General features: G+C 43.8%; 1 protein-coding gene across 1 annotated transcript in view; it reads right to left on the bottom strand.

Annotated features, from left to right (window-relative positions):
* Window positions 1–303: 303 nt before the first annotated feature.
* Window positions 304–24,087, bottom strand: part of PTPRJ (protein tyrosine phosphatase receptor type J) — a 37,394-nt gene continuing 13,610 nt past the window's right edge. The window contains exons 9-18 of the mRNA XM_049780711.1: window positions 22,829–22,870; window positions 22,040–22,048; window positions 21,843–21,930; window positions 19,879–19,969; window positions 15,904–15,977; window positions 15,677–15,811; window positions 13,753–13,872; window positions 9,630–9,790; window positions 6,792–6,927; window positions 304–1,980 (exon numbers count right to left, since the gene is read on the bottom strand). Of these exons, the coding sequence (XP_049636668.1) occupies window positions 1,822–1,980; window positions 6,792–6,927; window positions 9,630–9,790; window positions 13,753–13,872; window positions 15,677–15,811; window positions 15,904–15,977; window positions 19,879–19,969; window positions 21,843–21,930; window positions 22,040–22,048; window positions 22,829–22,870 (1,015 nt within the window). The 3' untranslated portion in view covers window positions 304–1,821. The remainder of the gene's footprint in view (window positions 1,981–6,791; window positions 6,928–9,629; window positions 9,791–13,752; window positions 13,873–15,676; window positions 15,812–15,903; window positions 15,978–19,878; window positions 19,970–21,842; window positions 21,931–22,039; window positions 22,049–22,828; window positions 22,871–24,087) is intronic.

The following is a 24,087-nucleotide window of genomic DNA, read 5'->3' as shown; positions in this document are numbered from 1 at the left end:
CCTGGTTCACACCCCCTTCACCCTAAATACCCGTGGGCATGTCCAGTCAGTTATGAAAGTGCGGGTGAGCAGTGGGGCAGGGCCGGGAAGGGGAACCCACAGGTCCCCGGGAGAAGCCCCTAGACCCCTTAAAGGAGTCTCAAGTTTACAGCAGAATTTCTGGCTGTGGAAGCAGCCACAGGAGCCCCCAATCTTGGCCATTCCTTCATAAGACCTTGTCGCCTTCACTGTCTCTCAAGAGAATAGACGCAACAATTCGAAATATCACCTGAGCCACAATATAGAATAAAATGAAACAAATCCTTTCATGTTAATGCCTGCAGAAGTTTACAGTTTATGTACCAATAAAATAAAATCCACGTCAATTCTGAGATTCTCAACGGATACACACCTGAAGCAAAAAAAAAAAAAATTGATCTACATTTAAAAAAAGAAAATCAAAGTAATTACAGCAGCGGTAGAGTGAAAAGAGGTCTTAAAAATAATAATTACATCTTTGATACAAATTCCAACTTTGTACACCTCATTTTCAAGGAATGGCGGTTGGGAGAGTTTAGTATATTTATATACAGTAGATGTCAGTACGGATCACTGACTGCGGATACAGACAAAAGCCAGTGGACTTGGCGAGGAAAAGGGAGTCACACGGCCGTGCTCACAGATTGCCACACTTTTAAACACACACACACACACACACAGATACAGACACACACAGACATGTGTGCACACACACACACACACACTTAAAATGCCAACCTGAGTAAAACATCACTAATAACCTAGAGCGTATGATCACTAAAAATCACATATTGCACCTTTAAATACTCCTTACCAAAGACAAGAATGAGGAAAAAAAAAACAAACGACCACCAGCAACAAGACAAGGAGGGTACGTCACTCACCGGGAGGCCTGCCCCCCCAAAATTTTCAAGGTGATACTTGGATTTCCACTCTCACTCACCCAACTAAGGTTGACAATGTGGTCAACAGAAATTCTTGGCAGAAAACTGGCAGGGGAAAAGAGAGCATAACATAGGGATGCTGGAGAAAAAAGGGGTGAGGATGGGGGGAAGCAGGGCGGCCTCCTCAAATCCCAGGAGGACAGGAATGTCTTGGAAGAGGCTGAACCTCTACTACTAAACTACCATTTAAATAGTCCGCATATTCCAATTACGAGATTCAGTACAAAAATAGAGAAAAATCTACTGAGTTTTGCCTGTGGAAGCATAATTCAGAAAAGGCACGTGTTTAAATAGAAAACCCAGGCGGGAGACCTGGCCTCCTCTCCCCCTTTCCCCTCCGCGGCCCTCCACAAGAATGCGGGCTTCATCTGCTAGATTCCAAGATACAGTAGGTAAAAATAGACCTCTGATACGGAAAATATATGCAACCCAACGCAATCCTGGCTTTGAGCATGTGAATTATATAAAATAGTCTTAAAAAAAAAAAAAAAAAAAAAGAAGCTGTTTTGAAAAAAAAAAAAAGGAAAAAAAAATCAAGGCTCAATTTTCCTGGTTTTCTGTAATTCTTAAAACAAAACAAAACAAAACAAAACAAAAAATAAGTGAACCTCATCCCATGGGCAATCAGGAACGTCACTGGCTCGCTCGCTGCCTGCCCACAGCCCCCTAAGAGCCCCAGTTTCTCCCTGGCCATGTTTTCCATGCACAGCTCTAACTCCTGCAAATTAGTTTGCACATAACAGAACAAAAAATTAAGATATTAGACAGAGAAAAACATGTCCATGGGGGGGGCGTCTTCCTTTGCTGCAAAGGTGGTGGTGCTCAGCCACACTCTGGAAAAGTGCTCTCTGCTTTGGAATCAGGCGATGTAACCGTTCGTCTTGCCAAAAGTGGTCCCGGGTGCCAGGTTTTCGTAGATTGTCATTGCAGTGGTGTTCTGGTAGATCAGGTCGACTTTGGAGTCCTTCTGGGATCGGATGATATCCAACACACACTGATTGAGGAATACATACTGGTCCTGTTGGAACAGGAAAGTGAAATGGCATGGAATGGCGTAGACATGAAACTCTCATAGACAATATGTGAAATATATCAATCTCATAGACAGTATATGAGCTCTCAGTGACAATATAGAGTTGAAATTCTCAGACAGTGAGAAATATATGAATCTCAGAGACAATATATGAAACTTTCAGAGACAATATAGAGTTGAAAGTCTCATAGACAAGATGAGAAATATTTAAATATATGAATCTCAAAGACAGTACATGAAACTCTCAAGATAATATGTGGAATAAATATATGAATTTCATAGATAATATATAAAGTTCTCATAGGCAACATGTGAAATATATAAACATGTGTATCTCATAGACAATATGTTAAACTCTAATAGACAACATGTGAAAGATATGAATACATGAATCTCAGACAATATGTTAAGCTCTAATAGACAACATGTGAAAGATATAAATACATGAATCTCACAGACAATATATGAAACTCTCACAGATAATATAAAAATATATGAATATATGAATTCATACAGTTAAACTCTCAAAGACCATGTAGAGTTGAAACTCAGACAATATGAGAAATATATGAATATATGAATCTCAGACAATATATAAAACTTTCATAGACAGTATGTAAAATATATGGGTATATGGATCTTAGTACATGAAACTCATAGAAAATATGGAGCTGAAACTCTCATAGACAATATGAGAAATATATGAATATATGAATCTCACAGACAATATATGAAACTCTCATAGACGATATAGTCAGGGTTCAGCAAACATAATATGTGGGATGGGAGAGAGTAAAAGAGAGCTTGGGTCTGAGCAGCGGAGAGCCCCAAAGCTATGCTGTGTAAGAATTATTCCCATTCATTTGAAATCAGATGCCATGGAAAGCAAAGTTATCAATAATAGCCAGGCAACATTCCAGTCCCACCCCACCTCACCCTCAAGAGGAAAAAATAGAACTGGGGGATAAAAGTGTGAAATACTATAGGAGAACTAACACATGGATACATTCAGATAGTTCAAAGTTCAATCAGACAGTGCTGGCTAAGAGATGAGGTACAGAATTAAGAAATGACCTGTGGGGGCCGGGCGGTGGCGCTGGAGGTAAGGTGCCTGCCTTGCCTGCGCTAGCCTAGGACGGACCAAGGTTCGATCCCCCGGCGTCCCATACGGTCCCCCAAGAAGCCAGGAGCAACTTCTGAGCGCATAGCCAGGAGTAACCCCTGAGCGTCACAGGGTGTGGCCCAAAAACCAAAAACCAAAAAAAAAAAAAGAAATGACCTGTAATTCTTAACAGGGAGCAGGCCTGGGGGGAGGCAGGGAAAAAGACTAGCTGAGAAAGGACCATCCTTCACATAAGCAAGTCATAATTTGTGGGAAGCCAGGAAAAGCAGAGAAAAGAGGAAGAGACTGCCCCACTAAGACATCACATGGCATTATGAGAAAGGAAAAAATAAATCATAGGGCAGAGTGACAGAAAATTAAATTCATTTTTTATATAGCGTGTGTCTGTGTGTAGACACACAGTTTTCTATAGCTATAAACAAAGACAGAGACACTTTAGATAAAGTGACTACTTCCAGGGAAGGGTGATGGTTCCTGAGCAGAGTCAGGACTACACTTGAGCACTGCCAAGTATGGCTGTTAACCCAAAACAATAGCAATAACAACAAAACCCACTGCGCTGTGTAATCCTGTATTGTCAGTTTTGTCTGTGCTGGAATTAAAGAAAGAGCCTCATGCAGGTGAAGCATACAATCTGCCATTGATGCCTTTAAGTTATATTCTCAGTCACTCATTTGTTATTGTTAGGGTCACACACAAGTAATGCTGGGATGGAGCATCACTTCCAGAAATAGTCAGGTCAGTCAAATCTGGCAGTGATCAGGAACCACATAGCCTACATCTCAACAGTGCCAGATGGGCTTAGGGGTCAAACAGAACAAGGGATACCAAAAGGTCAGGTCAAACAAAATCAAATTCACATATGCTTATTCCTTGAGTTATCTACCTGATACCTATATTGGGGGGACCACACCCAGGGGTGCTCAGAGTTACTCCTAGCTCTGTGATAAGGAATCACTCTTCACAGGCTTGGGAAACTGTGTGGGATACCAGGGATTGAATATGGGTTGACCACTTGCAAGATAAGGACCCTACCCACTGTACTATTGTTCCAGCCCCACATTTATGTTTTTTAATATCAAAAGTTCATATCCCTTGCAATATATTTTTAAAAGGAGAAACGAGCCAAGATGTGTGGACAGGAATAACATTTCTTTGGGGAGGCAGAGCAATAGTACAGCAGGTAGGATGTTTACCTTGTGCTAGTCAACCCATCTTTGATCTCTGGGTATCTCATATGGTCCCCTGAAAATCACCAGGAGTAATTCCTGAATGCAGGAATAACCCCTGAGCATCACTGTGTGTGACACTCCCCCCCCCAAAAAAATGTATTTCTGTGTTTATAGGACCAAAGAAATAGCAGAGTGGTTAAGGCACTTGCCTTGTCTACAGTGAGCCCAGAGTCAATGCCAAGCACCACAAATTGTCCCCTAAGCACTGCCAGGAATAAGCCCTGAGCACCACAGGATATGAACACACACACACACACACACACACACACACACACACACACACACACACACACACACACACACACTTTCTGTGTTTCTCCAAGGAGTTTGAAAAAGATAAAGTGCTTTGCCTTGCAAGCAACCGATCCAGGACCAAAGGTCGACCAAAGGTCGAATCCCGGTGTCCCATATGGTTCCCCGAGCCTGCCAGGAGCTATTTCTGAGCAGACAGCCAGAAGTAACCCCTGAGCACCGACTGGTGTGGCCCAAAAACCAAAAAAAGACCATGGCGTGCTTTTGGTTTGTTTGTTTGTTTTTGTTTTGTCTTTTGTTTGTTTTGCTTTGTTTTTCGTCTGTTTTTTGTGGTGCTTATCGATATAGCTGGAGTCCTCACTGGATAATTGACATTTTTTTTGGTACTGGTGGAGTGTTTCACCTTCTTTCTCTCCTTCATCTCCCAAATCGATGATGAGAGCCTCTAGAAGGATTCCACCCATTTTGGGAGTATTAGACTCCTACCCCAGTTTATTTATCTCCTCCTTTTCAGGCAAAACCATGCAACTTGAACTAGCTAGTCCTGCCTACAGTTAGAGGGGGAGATAAGGGAGGCATCAAGACCAAACAGGTGCAAGACTACTAAGTAGTGGGTTGGATACAGAGGGGACCACATATTCTAGCCGCCCTGGGGGTGAGGGAAGAGGAAATGGGAGGTAGGACAAAAACGGAGGGGTAGGGAGGGCAATTTGGGGATGGGAATCCCCTCTGATTTTATGTAATATGTACCTAAAATGTTATTGTCAACAATATGTAAGACACTATGATCAAAATAAAAATTATATTTAAAAAAAGAAAAAAGAAAAAGATTAAGTGCTTCACTCTACATACTTCAAGCAGGAATGCAACATCTCTTCTGACCAGCAGGGGAGGTAAACTCCACTCTTTCCACAACCACGCAGTTCACCCCAAAGCACACAATGTACCCAGGCCTGCTAGACTCAAAAACACAGCACAGATTCAGAGAGTTCTAAATTGGCACAGTGCGACAGCCGGATGCAGAATTAATATTCTGCTCCCATCCTGGTCAAGCTCATTCACCCGAACAGCTTTGCAAAAGGCCATTTCCCAATATATTTGTTCAGAACATGCTGAAAAACATTTCAGGGAAAGCCAAATCCCACCGCCTCACACACAGTTCATATTAATACCCATTTCCTTCATCTTCCAGTCAACGGCAGGAGCCGTGATTTTGAGATCCTGCAACATTTATAGGCGAGACGAGGTAAGCAGTGCCAGACTATGGCTCTAAGGTAGCAAAGGGTTATTTCAATTAACAGTATGTGCTAAGTCCCTTTCATCATTAGCTCATGGTAAGAATAGCACAACTTTCACAGAAACAAGTAAAAATATCCTTGTTATTCATGGACAATCCAGCAGCCAAACTTTAGAAACTGGATGATTTTGTTGTGTTGTTGTTGTTGTTGTTGTTGTTGTTGTTGTTGAGTTCCTGGCAATAAGCAAAGGCATCATCCTGATACCATCAATATTTGTAATTTCACGGTGGGTATCAACACCTCCAGCTCATCACACTGGGTCATTCAAACCCAAATTCTATGTTTAGGACCTTAAAGACGTCCAGGGTGATCTCACTGCCAAGAGCTAGAGAGAGCTGGAAACACAGGAAGAGCTGGAAGAGTGAAATACCCAAGCCTGTCATGTGATACAACCTTTGGGAAATGAAGAGGAGGAGAAAAAATTTAAGGGGAAGGTGTGGCCAGATAAACAAATACTGAGGCAGATGACAAACAGATAATAGAAACAAACCAATAGATGGGGCCGGGCGGTGGCGCTAAAGGTAAGGTGCCTGCCTTGCCTGCGCTAGCCTCGGACGGACCGCGGTTCGATCCCCCGGCATCCCATATGGTCCCCCAAGCCAGGAGCGACTTCTGAGCGCATAGCCAGGAGTAACCCCTGAGCGTCACCGGGTGTGGCCCAAAAACCAAAAAAAAAAAAAAAAAAAAAAAAAAAACCCAATAGATGACTGACTAGATAAGAGAAAACAGATATAGATGACAGTTGAGACAGACATATAGATTATAGAAAGTAGAAGATGCAGGTAGAGGATAGATTAGATGGAAAGTATGTAGGTACTACAGGAAGAGATAGAGTGAGAGTGAGAGAGCAAGATGATTCTGAGAAGGGTTTTCTAAGGCATTCATCCTCACCTCTGTCTGCACCATCAAAGGCCTGTGCATGCGCAGGTCGTACACAATCCCGTAAACGTCCACAGTGTTCTCATTCTCGATCTGATAGATGAGTCTGTCGATGGCAATGAAGGTGCCTGTCCGGCCAACCCCAGCACTAGAGAAACAGGAAATGAACAGATGGTGGAGGGTCACTTCCCCTGAAGGATGCTGCCTGGTCCCACTTGATCCTGCATCTTGTTCTCATGTATGCTGGATAGCTAACGCCCAACATCTTTCAGCATTTACTCCACTGAAACCTCACTAAGTCAGGCCTTACTAGGTGGAATCAGGATCCAAGTTCCTCAGTTCCCTTTGAGTCAGCTGCCATAGTATTGAGACTTTGCTAGAATGACTTGAATCTTAGTCCCTTTGAAGTTATCAACATCACTGTGGAGTTTGATGGATTTCCCTTGGACAATAAAGCTTCTCCTTTCCTCTGTCCTAAATCAGTTCCTATAACTTTAATGCTAATTTCTATTTGTTCCAGAGAAGAAGGTGGCAAACCTGTTCTGAATAGGCCAGGTAAGAAACACCTTCAGTAATATAGGCCAAATAGTATCTTTACAGAAGATAGCCATTAAAACAAGTGGGCCTGACTGTGCTCTAATAAAACTTTATTAAGGCAGTCACTAGACTCAAGAATAGTTTCACAGGGCCGGAGCAATAGCACAGCAGTAAAGCAGTAATGCAGACGAGCCGGGACAGTCCCAGGTTCAATCCCCAGTATCCCATATGGTTTCCTAGGGCCTATCAGGAGCAATTTCTGAGCACAGAGACAGGAGAAGTCTCTAAGTGCTGCAGGGTGTAACCCAAACACAAAATACAAACAAACAAAAGAATAGTTTCACAGCTCTCTATCTCCAATCCCAGCAAATTGTATGTATTATATAAAAATTTATATTCTGTATAAAATATTGGGAGAGAGGGGCCCAGAGAGATAGCACAGTGGCGTTTGCCTTGCAAGCAGCCGATCCAGGACCAAAGGTGGTTGGTTCAAATCCCGGTGTCCCATATGGAGTAATCCCTGAGCACCGCCGGGTGTGGCCCAAAAACCAAAAAAAGAAAAAAAAAAATATTGGGAGAGAGGATTTTTATCACAGTCCTCTAGGATCACTAGTGGCAGTACTCAGGGGACCATATGCAGTGCCCAGAATCAAACCAAGGGAGGTCATGTGCAAGGCAAGAATCTGATTCCTAGTACTACCTCTGTTCCTATCACAAATATTGTAGATGAAATGAACAAGAGCCACAAGTGACAACTTAAATAACAGATCAAAACGTTGAATGAAGGAAGCGGAGTTACAGAGTTCATCGAGGTCTGTGGTCATGTTGACCATCTGAGTGCAGCTCAAAGCTCTTTAGCATCACTGAGAAACATCAGTGCCTAATTGAAATGCATCAGAGGCAGGTCAGAGTTAGAAATATTTATTCTTGGGTCAGAGCCAACTCAGGAGTGACTCATCTTCAATTCCTAGAATCCCAAATGGTCCCCTCAGCCTGCCAGGAGCAATTTCTGAGTGCAGAGCCAAGAGTTAACCCGAGTAACACTGGGTGTAATCAAAAAAACAAAACTAAACAAAAGAATTTACTCTTAAACAAAGAAGCCCAGGGACCAGAGTGATAGTGCAGTGGGTAAGGTGTTCGCCATACAGGTAGCTGAATCAAGTTTAATTCCTAGAACCTCATATGGCCCCTCAAGTCCACCAGGACTGATCTTTTAGTGCAGAGCCAGGAGTTAGCCCTGAGAATCACCACCAAATATGGACCAAAAACAGAAAAAAATCTCAAGAAGCTTAGGATCAGAAATTGGAGTCTATCTGTAACAGACAAAGTTAACAAAAAAAAACCTGTAGCACAAATTTTGCCTTTTATAACTTAAAAAGTAGTAACCATTTGTTAAATTGTCACTATTATGTTCCCATAAGCATGAAATACTTTAGGAAGTTATGTTACCAATAAGAAAAAATAGGGGGCCGGAGAGATAGCACAACATGGCAGACCCAGGATGGACCCAGGTTGGATTCCTCGCATTCCATATGGTCCCTCGAGCCTGCCAGGAGCGATTTCTAAAAGCAGAGCCAGGAGTAACCCCTGAGCGCTGCCCCCCCCCCAACAGGGAGTGGGAAGTAATAGTAAAATAGGTAGGGCACTTGTCTTGTAAATTCTCAACCTGGATTCAATCCCTGGCACCCCAAATAGACTCCATAGTCCCCCACCACCACCAAAGAGTGATCCCTGAGCACAGAGCAAGGAGTAAGCTCTGAGCACTGCCAGGTGTGGCCCAGATTCCAAAGAGAAAAGATAAAAAAAATGAGACTGGAGTGACAGTACATCAGGTAAGACACTTGCCTTGCATCAGCTGACCTTGGTCCTATCTCTGGCACCACATATGGACCCCTGAAAACTGCCAAAAGTGATCTATCTCTGAGTCAGGAGTAAACCCTGAACATTGCCAATTATGGCTCAAAACTGAAATATTATTATAATTAATAATAATGGCAGCAATATATTATTATAACATTTTAATTCTGAGCCATAATATATCATTGATACATTAAAATCAATATAACAATAATAACAATATATTATTGTTGTTATTATTATTAAGATATGAAGAAATCAGGTAGATGACCTGGTCTCATGCACAAGCTAGCAGAGGTTGGCCCCATTCCCAAGTTTTAGCACCCACAGGATAAGCCCACAGTTCCTGCTCTAGAATTTTCCTCAATTAGCAAGTATCTGCAAGGCCTTTGCTCTGCCACAGGAGCTGGGTATTGCAGAACATGGGGTCCGTGGCCCTTGAGACACCCCACATACCTGCAATGCACTAGCACTGGTGACTCAGGAGGGATCTGCTTCATGTAGTCGCGCACCAAGAACCTGAAGTTGATGAGCAGCTCAGTGGTGTCTGGGACCCCGTGGTCTGGCCAGGAGGTGAAATGGAACTGTCGCAGAGGGTGGCTCTCGCTCGTCTGGCTCTGAAACCAAGCACTGGGGTCAGACTTGAACAATGGGAAATCAGGGACAAACTGGACAAGAATCAGGAGGCCAGAAAGCTGGATGTTCCCACTGCTAATGTGCACACAGACTGCATGGATTCAATCTTTAAAATGTGCCTAAGGAAAATAGTACAGTGGGGAGTGCGCTTGTCTTGCACGCAGCCAGACCATGTTAGATCCCTGGCATCCCATATGGTCCACCATGCACCACCAGGAGTAACCCCCAGAGTGCAGAGCCAGAAGCAACCCTAAGTATCACTGGGTAAGGCCCATAAAGCAGAATAAAAAATAAAAGTCAAAGAGCCAAAGCAATAGCATAGAGAATAGAGTATCTACCTTGCATACAGCCAACCTGATACCAACTTGGGTTCAATCCCCAGTATCCCATATGGTCCCCCAAGCCTGCCAGGAGTGATTTCTGAGTTGAGCCAGGAGTAACCCCTTGAGCACTGCCAAGTGTGGCCCCAAAAAAATGCATGGATGGTTGGATGGATGGATGGATGGATGGATGGATGGATGGATGGATGGATGGATGGATAAAAGTAAAATGTGAAATAAAATAAAATGCACCCAAGAAGGGTCTAGTAGAGGCTACACAGCATGTACCAGGAATAGAGGCAGCAGAAATCCCTGACGGTGAGTCACATTCTCTCCCTCCCTGTAGCCGCTGCCTGTCAGCCTGATGTTCACATTCTGACACTTAGACTTCTTCAAGCTTCCTAGACCAGCCCTAAGCCCCCTGGGGAAGCCAGAGACCACAAGTCAAAACTGAATGTCAGAGCCTGAGGAAGGACTCAGTGGCAAAAAGCAGCTGCCTCACGAGTGAGAAGCTAAAAAGCTCAAGGCCCAGTGCCTCCTACATGTGCTCAGCCTAGCCCCACAGCTCTGCCATTAGGGATTCTTCCCCCCCCCCCCCCCCCCGCCAGCAGGGTCACATAGCGTGTTCGAGATCTCAGGGATACAATTAGGTACATTCAAGCACTACCATTGGCCAACATCTCAAGGAGAGCTGTGCAGCCCTGTCCTCATAACCAAAGTAGCCACTGAGGGGTAAAGGAAAGGGGGCGGGGGGGGGGGAGGGGACCAAATATCAAGGCCAGAGGGATAGCACAGTGGTAGGGCATTTGCCTTGCATTTGCCTTGCATGTGGCCAACCCCGGACAGATCCTGGTTCGATTCCCAAGCCAGCCAGAGCGATTTCTGAGCTCAGAGCCAGAAGTAACCCCTGAGGGCTGCTAGGTGTGACCACCCCCAAAATTTTAAATATATATATACATATATATATATATATATATGTATCACAAGCACATCTGGGAAATCATGGTCATCAATGACCATAATAATGATGACCAGATCCTTCCCACAAAGAATTGTCTCATCATCTCATCACCTGACACCAAGAGGTACCTAACAAGCATGAGTGGAACTCAGGACTGAGGGAGTTTGAGAAATGTCTTCCCAAAAACCACACCCTTGGGCATGAGCTAACACAAAGCACACCCCCTTCTCACAGCCACAGTACTGCCCACAGAAGGGTTTTCTGGGCCAACACACAGCAGTAAAGTCCTTCAGAGCTGCCCACAGTTGAGCTGATCCTGTCTGACATCACTGCCCCAGGTACTGACCCTGCTGGTGTGCCTGGTCCATATTCACCTCCTTTTCGACACCAACACTTTGACACTTTTCTCTTTTCTCTTCTTTTTGTTCTTGTTTTGTTTCATCTTGGGGACCACACATGACTTATTCTGTTTGGGTTTAATCCTGGCTCTGTGATCAAGGGGCATTCCTGGTGGTGCTTGGGGGATCATATGAGGTACTAAGGATTGAAATGGGAATGTGTGCAAATGTCTTAACCCCTCCAGCCCCTGAAACAGTTTTTTGAGGGCTTTTTTGTTTTGTTTTGGTTTTTTTTTTTTGGTTTGGGGGCCACACCTGGAGGTACTCAGGGATTATTCCTTGTTAGCTTAAGAAATCATATTGGGGGGCCGGGCGGTGGCGCTGGAGGTAAGGTGCCTGCCTTGCCTGCGCTAGCCTAGGACGGACTGCGATTCGATCCCCCGGCGTCCCATATGGTCCCCCAAGAAGCCAGGAGCAACTTCTGAGCGCATAGCCAGGAGTAACCCCTGAGCGTCACAGGGTGTGGCCCAAAAACCAAAAAAAAAAAAAAAAAAAAAAAGAAATCATATTGGGGGGCTGGAGAGATAGTACAGAGGTAAGGAGTTTGCCTTGCATGCAGAGGGATGGTGGTTCAAATTCTGGCATCCCATATGGTCCCCCGAGCCTGCCAGAAGCGATTTCTGAACATAGAGCCAAGAGTAAACCCTGAGTACTGCCGGGTGTGACCCCCCCAAAAAAATATATCATATGGGATGCTGGGGATCAAACATGGATAAACTGCATGTGATGCCCTATCATAATTTCACTTAGGCCCTGAAACAATTTTTTACAATGCATGGACACCAGCACAACAGCCCCTGGGTATAAAAGTAACCAATTCTTATTCTATTCAGAATAATTCTTCTTTGCTTGTCCTTGCCATTCATGAACTAGAAGTACCACTAAATTGGCCCCTTACCCTTATCTGTTCTCCACCCATGGGGCTGGTCCTTCTCTTCCCAATAAAGACCTCAGGTCACAGGGAGAAGCTGCTTAGTTTCAGTTTCCACAACTAGTCTATCTGCCTGCTGGTATCTTTTGCTACTGACAGAAAAGCTTGTAGTGAAAGTTTCCTGAACCTGTTTTAGTCTCTTCAATTTTGTGTGGATTATTTCCTGTGTCAGTGTTTGTTTCCAGACCCATGCTCCCAATCCCTTGAGATTGGGACATGAGGCTTACAATTCACCTGGGCACAGTCAAGTGTGCCCCTGCCTTCACCCAAATAAAGAGGGGGGGGGGGGAACAAATGAAAAATATATTAGCGAATAGCAACCAAAAAATTCTGTCGCCCTCAGGTCCAGAAGCATAGCTCAATGGTTGAGCATTAACATGCATGAGGCCTGGGTCACATCAATAACACTACACTATTTTGTTTTGTTTTGGTTTGGTTTGGTTTTGGTTTGGGGTCACGCCCAGCAGTGCCCAGGGGTTTACTCCTGGCTCTATGCTCAGAAATTGCTCCTGGCAGGCTCTGGGATTTGAACCACCGACCTTCTGCATGGAAGGCAAACGCCTTACCTCCATGCTGTCTCTCCGGCCCCATTTTAACATATATTATTTCCATAGAGCCAGAGCAACAATACTGCAGGTACGGCACTTGCCTTATAGATAGGTGACCTGGATTCAATCCCCAGGACCCCATATGGTCCTTCAAGCACTACCAAGAAGAATCCCCAAACACAGAGCCAGGAGTAAGCCCTGAGCATTGCTAGATGTGACCCCAAAACAAAAGATAAACTATAACTGGAATATGTAGATGTTTATATGTATATAACATATGCATACATGATTTTATAATGTGTATCACCCACAATTACCACATGCTGACTGTTAGATTATACCTTGTTTTACCCAAAACAAGATCATCTCCGGTTTCTTTGTATCTATTTGTTTACAACTTGATTAAATCCAAAACAAAGATCATCCCAGGCTCCTTTGTATCTTTTGTTTACAAGTTGGTTTTACCCCAAAACAGAGATTCTCTCACATGTAAACTTGGGAGAGACTGGCTCAGAATAGCCTGAGCTATCTGTTCTTAATCTGTCTTTATTCCCCCACCTGAGGATGGTCTCTGTACTCAATAAAAAACAATAGTTCTGGCAGGCAGCTTCCTCTTGATATGAGATAGAAGATTGCCAGGCTATATGTGTTTCACCCTCAGCCTGGTTTGGATTATTTTGTGTAGCGACTCTGCTTCAGACCCACTCATCTGGTGCTGGAAATATGGCACGTGAGGTGATTTTACACTGACGTTTTAGCTCTCCCCACCTGAGTCCCTGACTCACATTTTTCACTGTGAAGTCTCTGATGGTCCATTCAGGAAGGATAATTTCCGCTGTATTTGCCACAGTGACGTCCCCATACTCTTGAGCCATCTTGGAAGGCCAGTATTCTTCACACTTGGTCTGGAAGGAAGCAACATTTAGACACAAAAGCTCATCTCCTGTGGGCTGCCCTCAGAATGCTCTCCAGGAGATGCTAGAAATTGTCAGCGGGCATGGACCCATTATCTGGGTCTGGAGAACGTGTTCAACTACTTTTAAATTTAAGATTTTTAAAAATTAGGGGCTGGAGAGATAGCACAGCAGCGTTTGCCTTGCAAGCAGCCGATCTAGGACCTAAGGTGGTTGGTTTGAATCCCAGTGTCCCATATGGTCCCTCGTGCCTGCCAGGAGCTACTTCTGAGCCTATGCTCAGGAGTAACCCCTGAGTGAGGCCGGGTGTGACAACCCCCCCCCCAAAAAAAAGATTTTTAAAAATTTGAAGATCTTGGGCCTGGAGCAATAGCACAGTTGTAGGGCATTTGCCTTGCATATGGCCGACAGGACAGACCAGAGTTCAATCCTTGGCATTCCATATGGTCCCAGAGTCTGCCAAGAGTGATTGCTGAGCACAGAGCCAGGAATAACCCCTGAGTTAACCCCCGGGGTTATGTGTGGCCCTCCCCCCAAAAAATATTGAAGAACTGGCCAACTGTGAACTTCCACATGAAACTTGATTTGGATGTGAGCAAGAGCTCTTTCTTCACAGGCCCCTGGGTCTGCACCCCACTCTTCATCCAGATAGTTGGCACCCCAACCCAAGGTCTCCCACTGATGCATACCTAAATAAAACCTGAACTCTTTCAATACTTCTAGATGTGAACAAATTATAATGTAAATAGAGATGCCAATAAAGGTGATCATATGAAATCCCACTGTGTGGGGGCCGGACGGTGGCACTAGAGGTAAGGTGCCTGCCTTGCCTGCGCTAGCCTAGGACGGACCGTGGTTCGATCCCCTGGTGTCCCATATGGTCCTCCAAGCCAAGAGCGACTTCTGAGCGCATAGCCAGGAGTAACCCCTGAGCGTCACCGGGTGTGGCCCAAAAACAAAAAAAAAAAAAAAGAAAGAAAGAAATCCCACTGTGTGGAGCTCTGGTTTTTGTCTCGTAAGTGGACTTCTATGAATATAAACAAACATCAGAAAAATGTCCCCCCAAGAACACTCTGCCAAATTGGTGGGGGAAAGCCACTTATGTCTCTTAAAAAAAAATTCTCTTCATTTTCCACTCCTGAGAAGCTGTATTCTTTTTGTTTTTTTTTGGGGGGGGGCACACCCAGTGACACTCAGGGATTACTCCTGGCTATGCGCTCAGAAATCACTCCTGCCTTGGGGGACCATATGAGATGCAGGGATCAAACCGTGGTTTGTCCTAAGCTAGAGCACATAAGGCAGACGCCTTAACCGCTTTGCATCACCACTCCAGCCCCAGAAGCTATATTCTTTCTTGAACATACACTGGTGGAGGGGGTTGTTTATTTTGGGTCAGCCCCAGTGATGCTCAGGTTTTATTTTTTTTTCCTGGCTTTGTAGCAGGAATTACTCCTGATGAGCTTGAGAGACAATATAGAATGCAGGGATCAAATCTGGGTCGGCTGTGTACAAGGCAAATACTCTCCTTGCTGTACTAACACTCCAGCCCCAGAATATGTATTTCTTTCCTCATTCTCTCCCTTCACAGCTCACTAAGTAAATTTTTTTTCAATAAGAATTACTTTGCTTCAAAAAAAAAAAAACTTTTAGAGGAGAAAAGGGCATTTCTAAGAATAAAAGTGCTAGATGTTTGGGGGAGTATTTTATTTTCTAAAAGACTAATGGTTTTGAAGACAGCCTTCCATTTCAATAAAAAGGAATTCATAAAGTATATTTTTAATGAATAAGTACTCACCCTTCCCTGTTCAACACACTTGGTCAACATAATAATGGCATATATATTCTTCTCCCAGACCATACGCCAAAAATCTTTCAAAGTGTTGGGCAAAGGTCCTTGCGTGGCAATGAAATCCCTCTTGGAATGGTAGCCCTAAAAATGGGGAGACTTGTCAGAGAAACAGGAAAAGAAGCACTGACTATGTCACCAGAACACACAAAGAACCAAGAGAACCCCCTACTTACAGGCATGTAGTTGGCATTGATGTAGTCATCTGTTGAGTGGGTCTGGATGGAAAGTTTGACACGGGAAATATCGTCTGGGATATTCAGAGAGAAAAAGTCATCTTTATTTGTTTTTATTTTTTTTCAACTTTTATTTAGGCCCTATGATTTACAATACTGTTCATAACAATACTTGTCGTGCACTATTTCAACTCCATACACCCCTCCCCCTACAATGTCTCAAAGGGCCTTCTCCCACTCACCACCTACCCACCCTTGGCAAACCTAGTCTCTGGAACTGTCACTCTTGGGGAAGTCAATGTCTGGAGAGAATTGCACTAACAAGAGACAAAGAAAAAACAAAATGGCCATCTTTGGGTTTCCTGTCACACACAGCAGCTTACAGAGCTCAGCCTCATTCAACGTTCACAGCACTATGTGATGGTGGCACAGAGAAGGTGTGTGATATCTAGGGCAGATCTATAATTTGAATGTAGGTAGCCTGGTACCAGCACTTTCCTCTTAACCATTTCAGATCTTTTCTCAGAGAAAAGTCAAATCACTACTATCATTAGAGTCTTTGAAGCATGCAATGAGTTATTTTATTTATCCTTTTTTTTTTTTTTGGTTTTTGGGCCACACCCGTTGACGCTCAGGGGTTACTCCTGGCTATGCGCTCAGAAGTCGCTCCTGGCTTGGGGGACCATATGGGACGCCGGGGGATCGAACCGCGGTCCGTCCTAGGCTAGCGCAGGCAAGGCAGGCACCTTACCTCTAGCGCCACCGCCCGGCCCCTTATTTATCCTTTTTGACCCACTTTACAAGCTTCTGTCCATTTTTCTGAAACAAGGAAACTGAGAAAGGCAAGGAGCTTCACTAAGCACATATATCTGGTGATGGTGGAATTCAGACAAGTGCCCATTTTGTTATGGCACAGCAGACATCCAGATTCATGACTTCACACTTTTCACTACTCTCATAGAAAAAGTTCTTATAAAGAATACCAAATTCAAGAGAGTACAACAGGTAGAGGATCTGCCATGCAGGCAGATGACTGAGGTTCAATTCCAGGCCTTCCAATAGTTTTCCAAGTCCCATCAGGGGTGATTCCTGGGTATGGCCCAACACCCCTACTCCCCTCCCCCCAAAAAAACACTGAATTCAAGAACTGAAAAAACTATGTTTATGAAAGAATCTAAAACACAAAATCCTCATCTTTTCTAATATTATCATCACAAAACACACACACATATACATACACACACACACACACACACACACACACACACACACACACAGAGGCACAAACCTGTTCAACTTAAGAAATGAAAGAATTACCAAGTCTCTCAAAGGCCCTCCTGATCCATTGTTGGAACATCCTGCTTTTAACCAAAAGAAAGCCATTCCCCAGATTCGTCTTTCCTTTTCACCTATCCCTTTGACACCTAAAAGTTGATTGGTTTATAGGTACCGTATTTTCCGGCGTATAAGACGACTTTTGAAACGAAAATAAGTCAACCAAAATCGGGGGTCGTCTCTTTTTTTTTGGGGGGGGGTTTTGGGTTTTGGGCCACACCCGTTTGACGCTCAGGGGTTACTCCTGGCTATGCGCTCAGAAATTGCCCCTGGCTTGGGGGGACCATATAGGACGCAGGGGGATTAAACCGTGGTCCGTCCTACGCTAGCGCTTGCAAGGCAGACACCTTACCTCTAGTGCCACCTTCCCGGCCCTTGGGGAGGGGGAGTTGTCTTATACGCCAAGTATATCCCGAAAAATGTTTCAATATGAAGCTAAACGAAAATTGTCTGAATATTGCCACAAAACCAATTTTCCAACTCGATCCTGCACCAATCACTGCAAGGCTGCTCAGACCGCCTCTCTAACTCAGCCAATCCAAGCAGGCTTTTTATGCATGCAAATTAGACAATGGTCTGGACCCGAATCTACACTGTAAAAAGCCTGCTCAGATTGGGCAGAGTCAGAGAGGAAGTCTATTACAATATAACCTCTGAACTTTTGCTTGTTGTGATTGGCTTGCTGTGGTACATACAGTTGCAGCACAGAAACATTCTGTCTTATACAGTGAATACAGACCTAAACCTATGTTTTAACTGTAAAATTAGGGGGTCGTCTTATACGCCCAGTCGTCTTATACACTGGAAAATACGGTACTTCTGTCACTTACTCAACCCTCCCCCCTCTTGGTTGATAAATAAAAAGATTTTGGTTTGGCTTGATATGCAAAAAGGGACCATGAGACGAGAAACCACCAATTTCATGCTTCTGTCCTAACTGTCTTATTAATTTTTCAAGGCTACCTTGCTTCAGACCTATTCACCTGGGGTTTGGAAATATAGCACATGAAATGATTTCACAATCCATAAGCAGCCCTAAGTTTTTTCCTTTACTCATTACCTTAACCTCCCCAAATGAAATAATATAATCATTCTAAACCCAGTTGCCAATATCAATTTTTACCTCAAAACTTCTCATCAGAGACAACAATGTCCAAAATGAATCCGAAAATCTCCACAGACATTCACAAGCACAGACTGAGCTTAACCAGTTAGTCCAATTAGCAGTGCCGAGGCAGGGCCTGGTAAGTCCATTTGAAAAGCTTTTCTCTCAGATCAAGGATCAGAGTTGGCTATCAATGAATGGCAGGGAAATGAAGAGACCAAAGGACACTAACTAGAAGATTCTGGATCTACACACAAGTCCACATATTAGGCCAGAAAAGAAAACACCGCAACAAATTATAAAGACCGGGTAAGGCACTTGCCTTTCACACAGCAGACCTGGATTCAATACCCAGCATCCCATATGGTTCTCCAAGACCACCTGGAGTAGCACTGAGTGTGGCCCAAAAATCTGGATGGATGGATGGATGGATGGATGGATGGATGGATGGATAAATAGAGATAGATAGATAGATAGATAGATAGATAGATAGATAGATAGATAGATAGATAGATAGATAGATAGATAGATAGAGATGGATAGATAGAGAGATAAATAGATGATAGACAGACAGACAGACAGAGAGACAGACAGACAGACAGACAGACAGATAGATAGATAGATAGAGATACCATGTCTCCTGAAGTAAAATAATGTGCACAGCTCACACACGACCTCTGAACCACAGCACAGTTACATGCACTGACAAATCTTTTCGAACCCTGATTTGTATCCAAAAAAAAAAGCCATGGCTGGGGAAACAGGTCAAAGTGTTGGGGTGCAGGCTCCTCAAGCTGGCTCCAGATTCCATGCCTGCTATTGCATGCCACTGTTATTGCCCTGGCACTAGTTGTAGCCCTGATCACTGCCAGGAGTGCCACACCCAAGAAGTATGACCTTGCCCAGCATCCCTGCTTTGACAGGTGGAGTGTTGCTATGAAACCAAGTATGTTTAACTATGGAATGTACACAGCCCAAGATGGGTCTGGCCACAAGGAAGCACTTCTCTCTGCCTGTCTACCTCCTGCTGCCCTCATTTCAGAACTAAACTGATGTGATGCTGCAAGAGAGAGATTCAGGGCACACAGCTTCTCTGCACAGGACTGACAACTCTGCCCACACCTAGTCCAGCCTGGACTGTGTGACACTGGCAAGTCACCTCAGGCCACCTGGGCTCACTTTCTCACTTGCAAAATAAACCACTACCAAATTCCTAAAGGGAATTTGGTCCAAACAGGGAACTTGCAGAGGAGATGCCCTGGTTTCTTCATTCCCATCTATTGCTCAGAGTTAAAACAGCCAGGGGCAGAGGCAAAAACAGAGAACATGGAATCAGGACTGTGGAAAAGAGCATGCCATGCACATGCTCGATCCAGATTCATTCTAAGGCACCATAGCTTATAGCACATAGTCCCCTGAGATTACCAGGAATGATCCTTGAGCACAGAGGCAGGAGTAACTCCAGAGCACTATTGTGTGTGATCCCAAAATTTAAAAAAAGAAAGATAAAGGTAGAAACTTTTTAAATTACTTACAGGGCAAAACATTATTGTAGCGGTTCTTTCCTCTATTCTCTGCCAATTCTGCTGCATATTTTGGTTGACTGATTCCAATAAGCTTCAGGTCCTGAAAACAAAGCAGTAGGACATTTATGCCAGGGTAAAGTCTTTTTTATTTTTTTGTTTGTTTGTTTTTGTTTTGGGGGTCACACCCCATGATGCTCAAGAATTACTCCCGGCTATATACTCAGAAATCAGTCCTGACTTGGGGGACCATATGGGATGCCAAGGGATCAAACCACAATCCATTCTAGGTTAATTTGCAAGGCAAATGACCTAACCCTGGCGCCACTGTTCCAGCCCCTCAAGTCTTATTTATACTGAGTCAAGTGAGTGAATGATCAAGCAAGAAATAGGGATCCTGAGGGTTAAGTCAGTTTTAATATCCACTAGTTCCAATCTGATTTAGAGCTACAGCCTTTGCAGAGACAGGAAAGAAAAAACCAGGTTTATTAGGAAGCAGGGCAATTTTCTGGGATCCTGAGAAGAGGAAGCAAATACACAGGGGCAAAGGGCCCAGAGGAGTCCCACTGCCAACAGTGGAAATGCCTGGGGGTTCTCAAAATGGAGAAGCAAGGCTTGGGCCTCCCTTAGAGCTTCAGAGGGAGCAGGGCTCCACCAGAAACTAGGTGGGGAAAACGCACAGTGAGAGAGAATCATTTGGTAGAACTTCATTACTGACAACCCAAGGCAATTCACATAGGGGTAAAAAGGTAAGGAAAAAGACAATCCTCCTCTTCAAAAAAGTGACAGCCTGGCAGAGAAGTGTGGGCAGAAATAACTCAAGCTTCAAGTCAGATTTAAGTCAACAGCACATCTGGGACAGGCAAGACAACACAGGTGTGCACCCGGCATGCAGACATAGCGCTAAGCCTAACAGCATCAGAGAAAAACAGGGCTGTGGAGGTAGGTAACGTCTGCCACTTCACTGCTTCTATTCAATATAACCCTAGAAGTACTTGCCATAGCAATTAGGCAAGAAAAAGATATCAAGGGCATCCAGATATGAAAAGAAGAGATCAAGTTCTCATTATTTGTAAATGGCATATTAGATTTAGAAAATCCTAAAGCATCTAGAAACAATATATTTGTATATTAAAGTGATGGGCTACAAAAATTAATATGCAAAAATTTCTGGCTTTTCTATATACAAATAATGAAAATGGGGTTTTTTTTTTTAAACTCATTCACAGTTGTGCCTCAGAAAATCAAGTACCGGGGCCAGAACGATAGCACAGAGGTAGAGTGTTTGCCTTGCATGTTGCTGATCCTGGATGGACCGAGGCTCGATCCCTGGCATTCCATACGGTCCCCTGAGCCTGCCAGGAGTGATTTCTGAGCACAGAGCCAGGAGTAGCCCCTGAGCACTGCTGGGTGTGATCCGAAAACCAAAAAAAAAGAAAGTCAAGTACCTTATAAATGGAGGTAGGGACATCTGAGATGGGACTTCTGGGCTATACAATTGTAAACACCCCACCGTTTGGCACCTGCCAACCCATGTCAGTCTGCAGGTCAGAGATTGAAAACCACAGACAAGGGGCCAGAGAGATAGACCAGGGCATGAAGCACTTGTCTTATATATGGTAGACCCCAGTTCAATCCTTGGACTTTATATGGTACCCTAAGCATCACCAAAAGTGACTCCTGAGCCCAAAGCCAGGAATAAGTCCTGAGCATCAGTGGGTGGGTAGCCCCCTTCCCTGTAATGCAATGAAGAAAAATTAAGTCTAGAAGTTGGGTTTAATCTTTGGCCCCACATATGGTCCCCCAAACTATGCCAGTTTTTGTCTCTGAGTAAAGAATGAAAAATAAGTCCTCAGCACTGCCAGTGTGGGTCCCCCGCAACCACAACAAACAACAACAATGAAAAAGCAAATCCACAGGTGGCTGCCCAACTTCTGAGAAAGAACTAGAGTAAGACAGGACGTGCAAGCACATACTTCATATTCCTCTGCAAAGCCACAGTTGGAGTCTGCTTGCTGCTTCTTAAAGTAGGCCTCAAAGTTCTCCACTCTGATCAACTTGGATCTAAAAGCAATGCAAAAGGATTTTTTAACCTTCTAATTATATTCAACACAGTTCCTCAATAATCCCACAAATTATAAAAAAAAAAAAAAAAAGTAAAATGGTTACTCACTTTTTGGGTCTTCATCATAGAAAAGGTAATCGGGGAGAAAAGAAAGAGAAAGAAATATTAAAAAATTAGAAAAAGCTGACTCAATCCAAATACCGTATTTTCCGGCGTATAAGATGACTTTTGAAACGAAAAAAAGTCAACCAAAAATCGTGGGTTCGTCTTATACACCTAGTATATCCCGAAAAACGTTTCAATATGCCACTAAACAAAAATAGTCTGGATATTGCCACAAAACCAATTTTCCAACTCGATCCTGCACCAATCACTGCTCGGACCGCCTCTCTGACTCAGCCAATCCAAGCAGGCTTTTTATGCATGCAAATTAGACAATGTTCTGGACCCAAATCTACACTGTAAAAAGCCTGCTCAGATTGGCCAGAGTCAGAGAGGAAGTCTAAAATGAGGGGATCATCTTATATGCCCAATCGTCTTATATGCCGAAAACTACGGTAATAAACATCCTGAAAAACAAAATCCATAATATTGGAGGTGGGGACATAGGGGGTGCTTAGGAGGTACCCTAAATATTATTTATAAGAAGCTGAAATCAGAATCAGAAAATACGCCTAGCAGACCCAGGTATGAAGGTGATGGTCTGAGAAGACGCTGAGAAGATTCTCCTTCCACACCTCCTCCCCACAGATTTTGATGGCCCATGTTAAATGATAAAGTTTGTCTGTCACAGGAAATGTGATGGCAGACTCTGCAGTCAAATACCCTTTTGAGAGTCTCTGAATATATGGGGCACTTTTGCATCTTAAAACAATGTCCCTGATTCAGGCAACTTACTTGATTTGAGAAAAAGACACTTCATTATTCTTTGCATCTTTCCTGTTTGGGAAGGGAAAAAGGAGAGCCATTAGACAAAAGGGTTAGCTTTGCCACCATCTGTCATTCTTCTCTATGTGTGGGCACAGGTGATCCCATGTAGTAGGAATAAATTTTTGGTCTCAACAGCCAATACTCATTACTGGCGCATCAGAAAAAACAGAGAGGCTCAGAGACAACACATGGGATGAAGGAGCTTGCCTTGCTCATGGCTTATCTTGGTTCAATCTCCAGCACAACATGTGGTCCCTCAAGGACTTCCAGGAGTATCCCTGAGCCAAGTGGAATCATAAACCAAAAACAAGTTTAAAATTAAACCATACTGAGAGAGGGAAGGAAGGAAGGAAGGAAGGAAGGAAGGAAGGAAGGAAGGAAGGAAGGAAGGAAGGAAGGAAGGAAGGAAGGAAGGAAGGAAGGAAGGAAGGAAGGAAGGAAGGAAGGAAGGAAGGAAGGAAGGAAGGAAGGAAGGAAGGAAGGAATCTTATTCAAGCAGCTTCTAGGAATTTCCTTGGGAGAATATACACCATCATTATTACCTCTCTGTAAAAGCCAGAGTAGTTATTTCATGTCTTTTCCTTTTTAAATTCTTTTGATATACGTAGAGCATAAACCAGACCACACTTTCAATGTTGGCCAGTTGAGGGAGTGGGGGTGAGTAAGAGAAACTGGAGCTCTCCTACTTGGTAAGTGTAACACCATATTGGATTTAAAACCCAAAAACTTTCTTAAAGGACAATGTGATACAAGTACCAGATTTGAAAATGTGTGTAGTACAATTCCCCAGCAACTGCCCTGCTTGGAAATCAGCCTAAAACACTAATCATCAATATACCCAAAGATTCAAATAAGTGACTGGAGAGAAAAGACAGAAAGAAAAAATAATCTTAAGTCTTTGACTAATGGGCACATAATTGAAGGCTCTTGCAGCCGCTAAATTGGAAGAAGAAATAAAGCTATTTACCAGGTGGCTGACAGCAACTAAAAAACAGCAGCCTGCCCTGGTGTATCTGCATGTACCATCCAATCCCACAAATTTTAGAAGCAGTTTTGTGTGGCTACCACAAGTATATTCTTCCACTTTCTCTGACTTGTCTTTTCTGTAATTCAGTTTTTGCCATCAGTTCATCTGACTTTAACAAGCTACAATAGGGGCCGGGCGGTGGCGCTGGAGGTAAGGTGCCTGCCTTGCCTGCGCTAGCCTAGGACGGACCGCGGTTCGA

This window comes from Suncus etruscus, chromosome 9 (genome assembly GCF_024139225.1).
Source record: "Suncus etruscus isolate mSunEtr1 chromosome 9, mSunEtr1.pri.cur, whole genome shotgun sequence".
Classification (NCBI taxonomy): domain Eukaryota; kingdom Metazoa; phylum Chordata; class Mammalia; order Eulipotyphla; family Soricidae; genus Suncus; species Suncus etruscus.
Note: the sequence above shows the minus strand (reverse complement) of the source record. Positions and strands in the feature narration are given on the sequence as shown.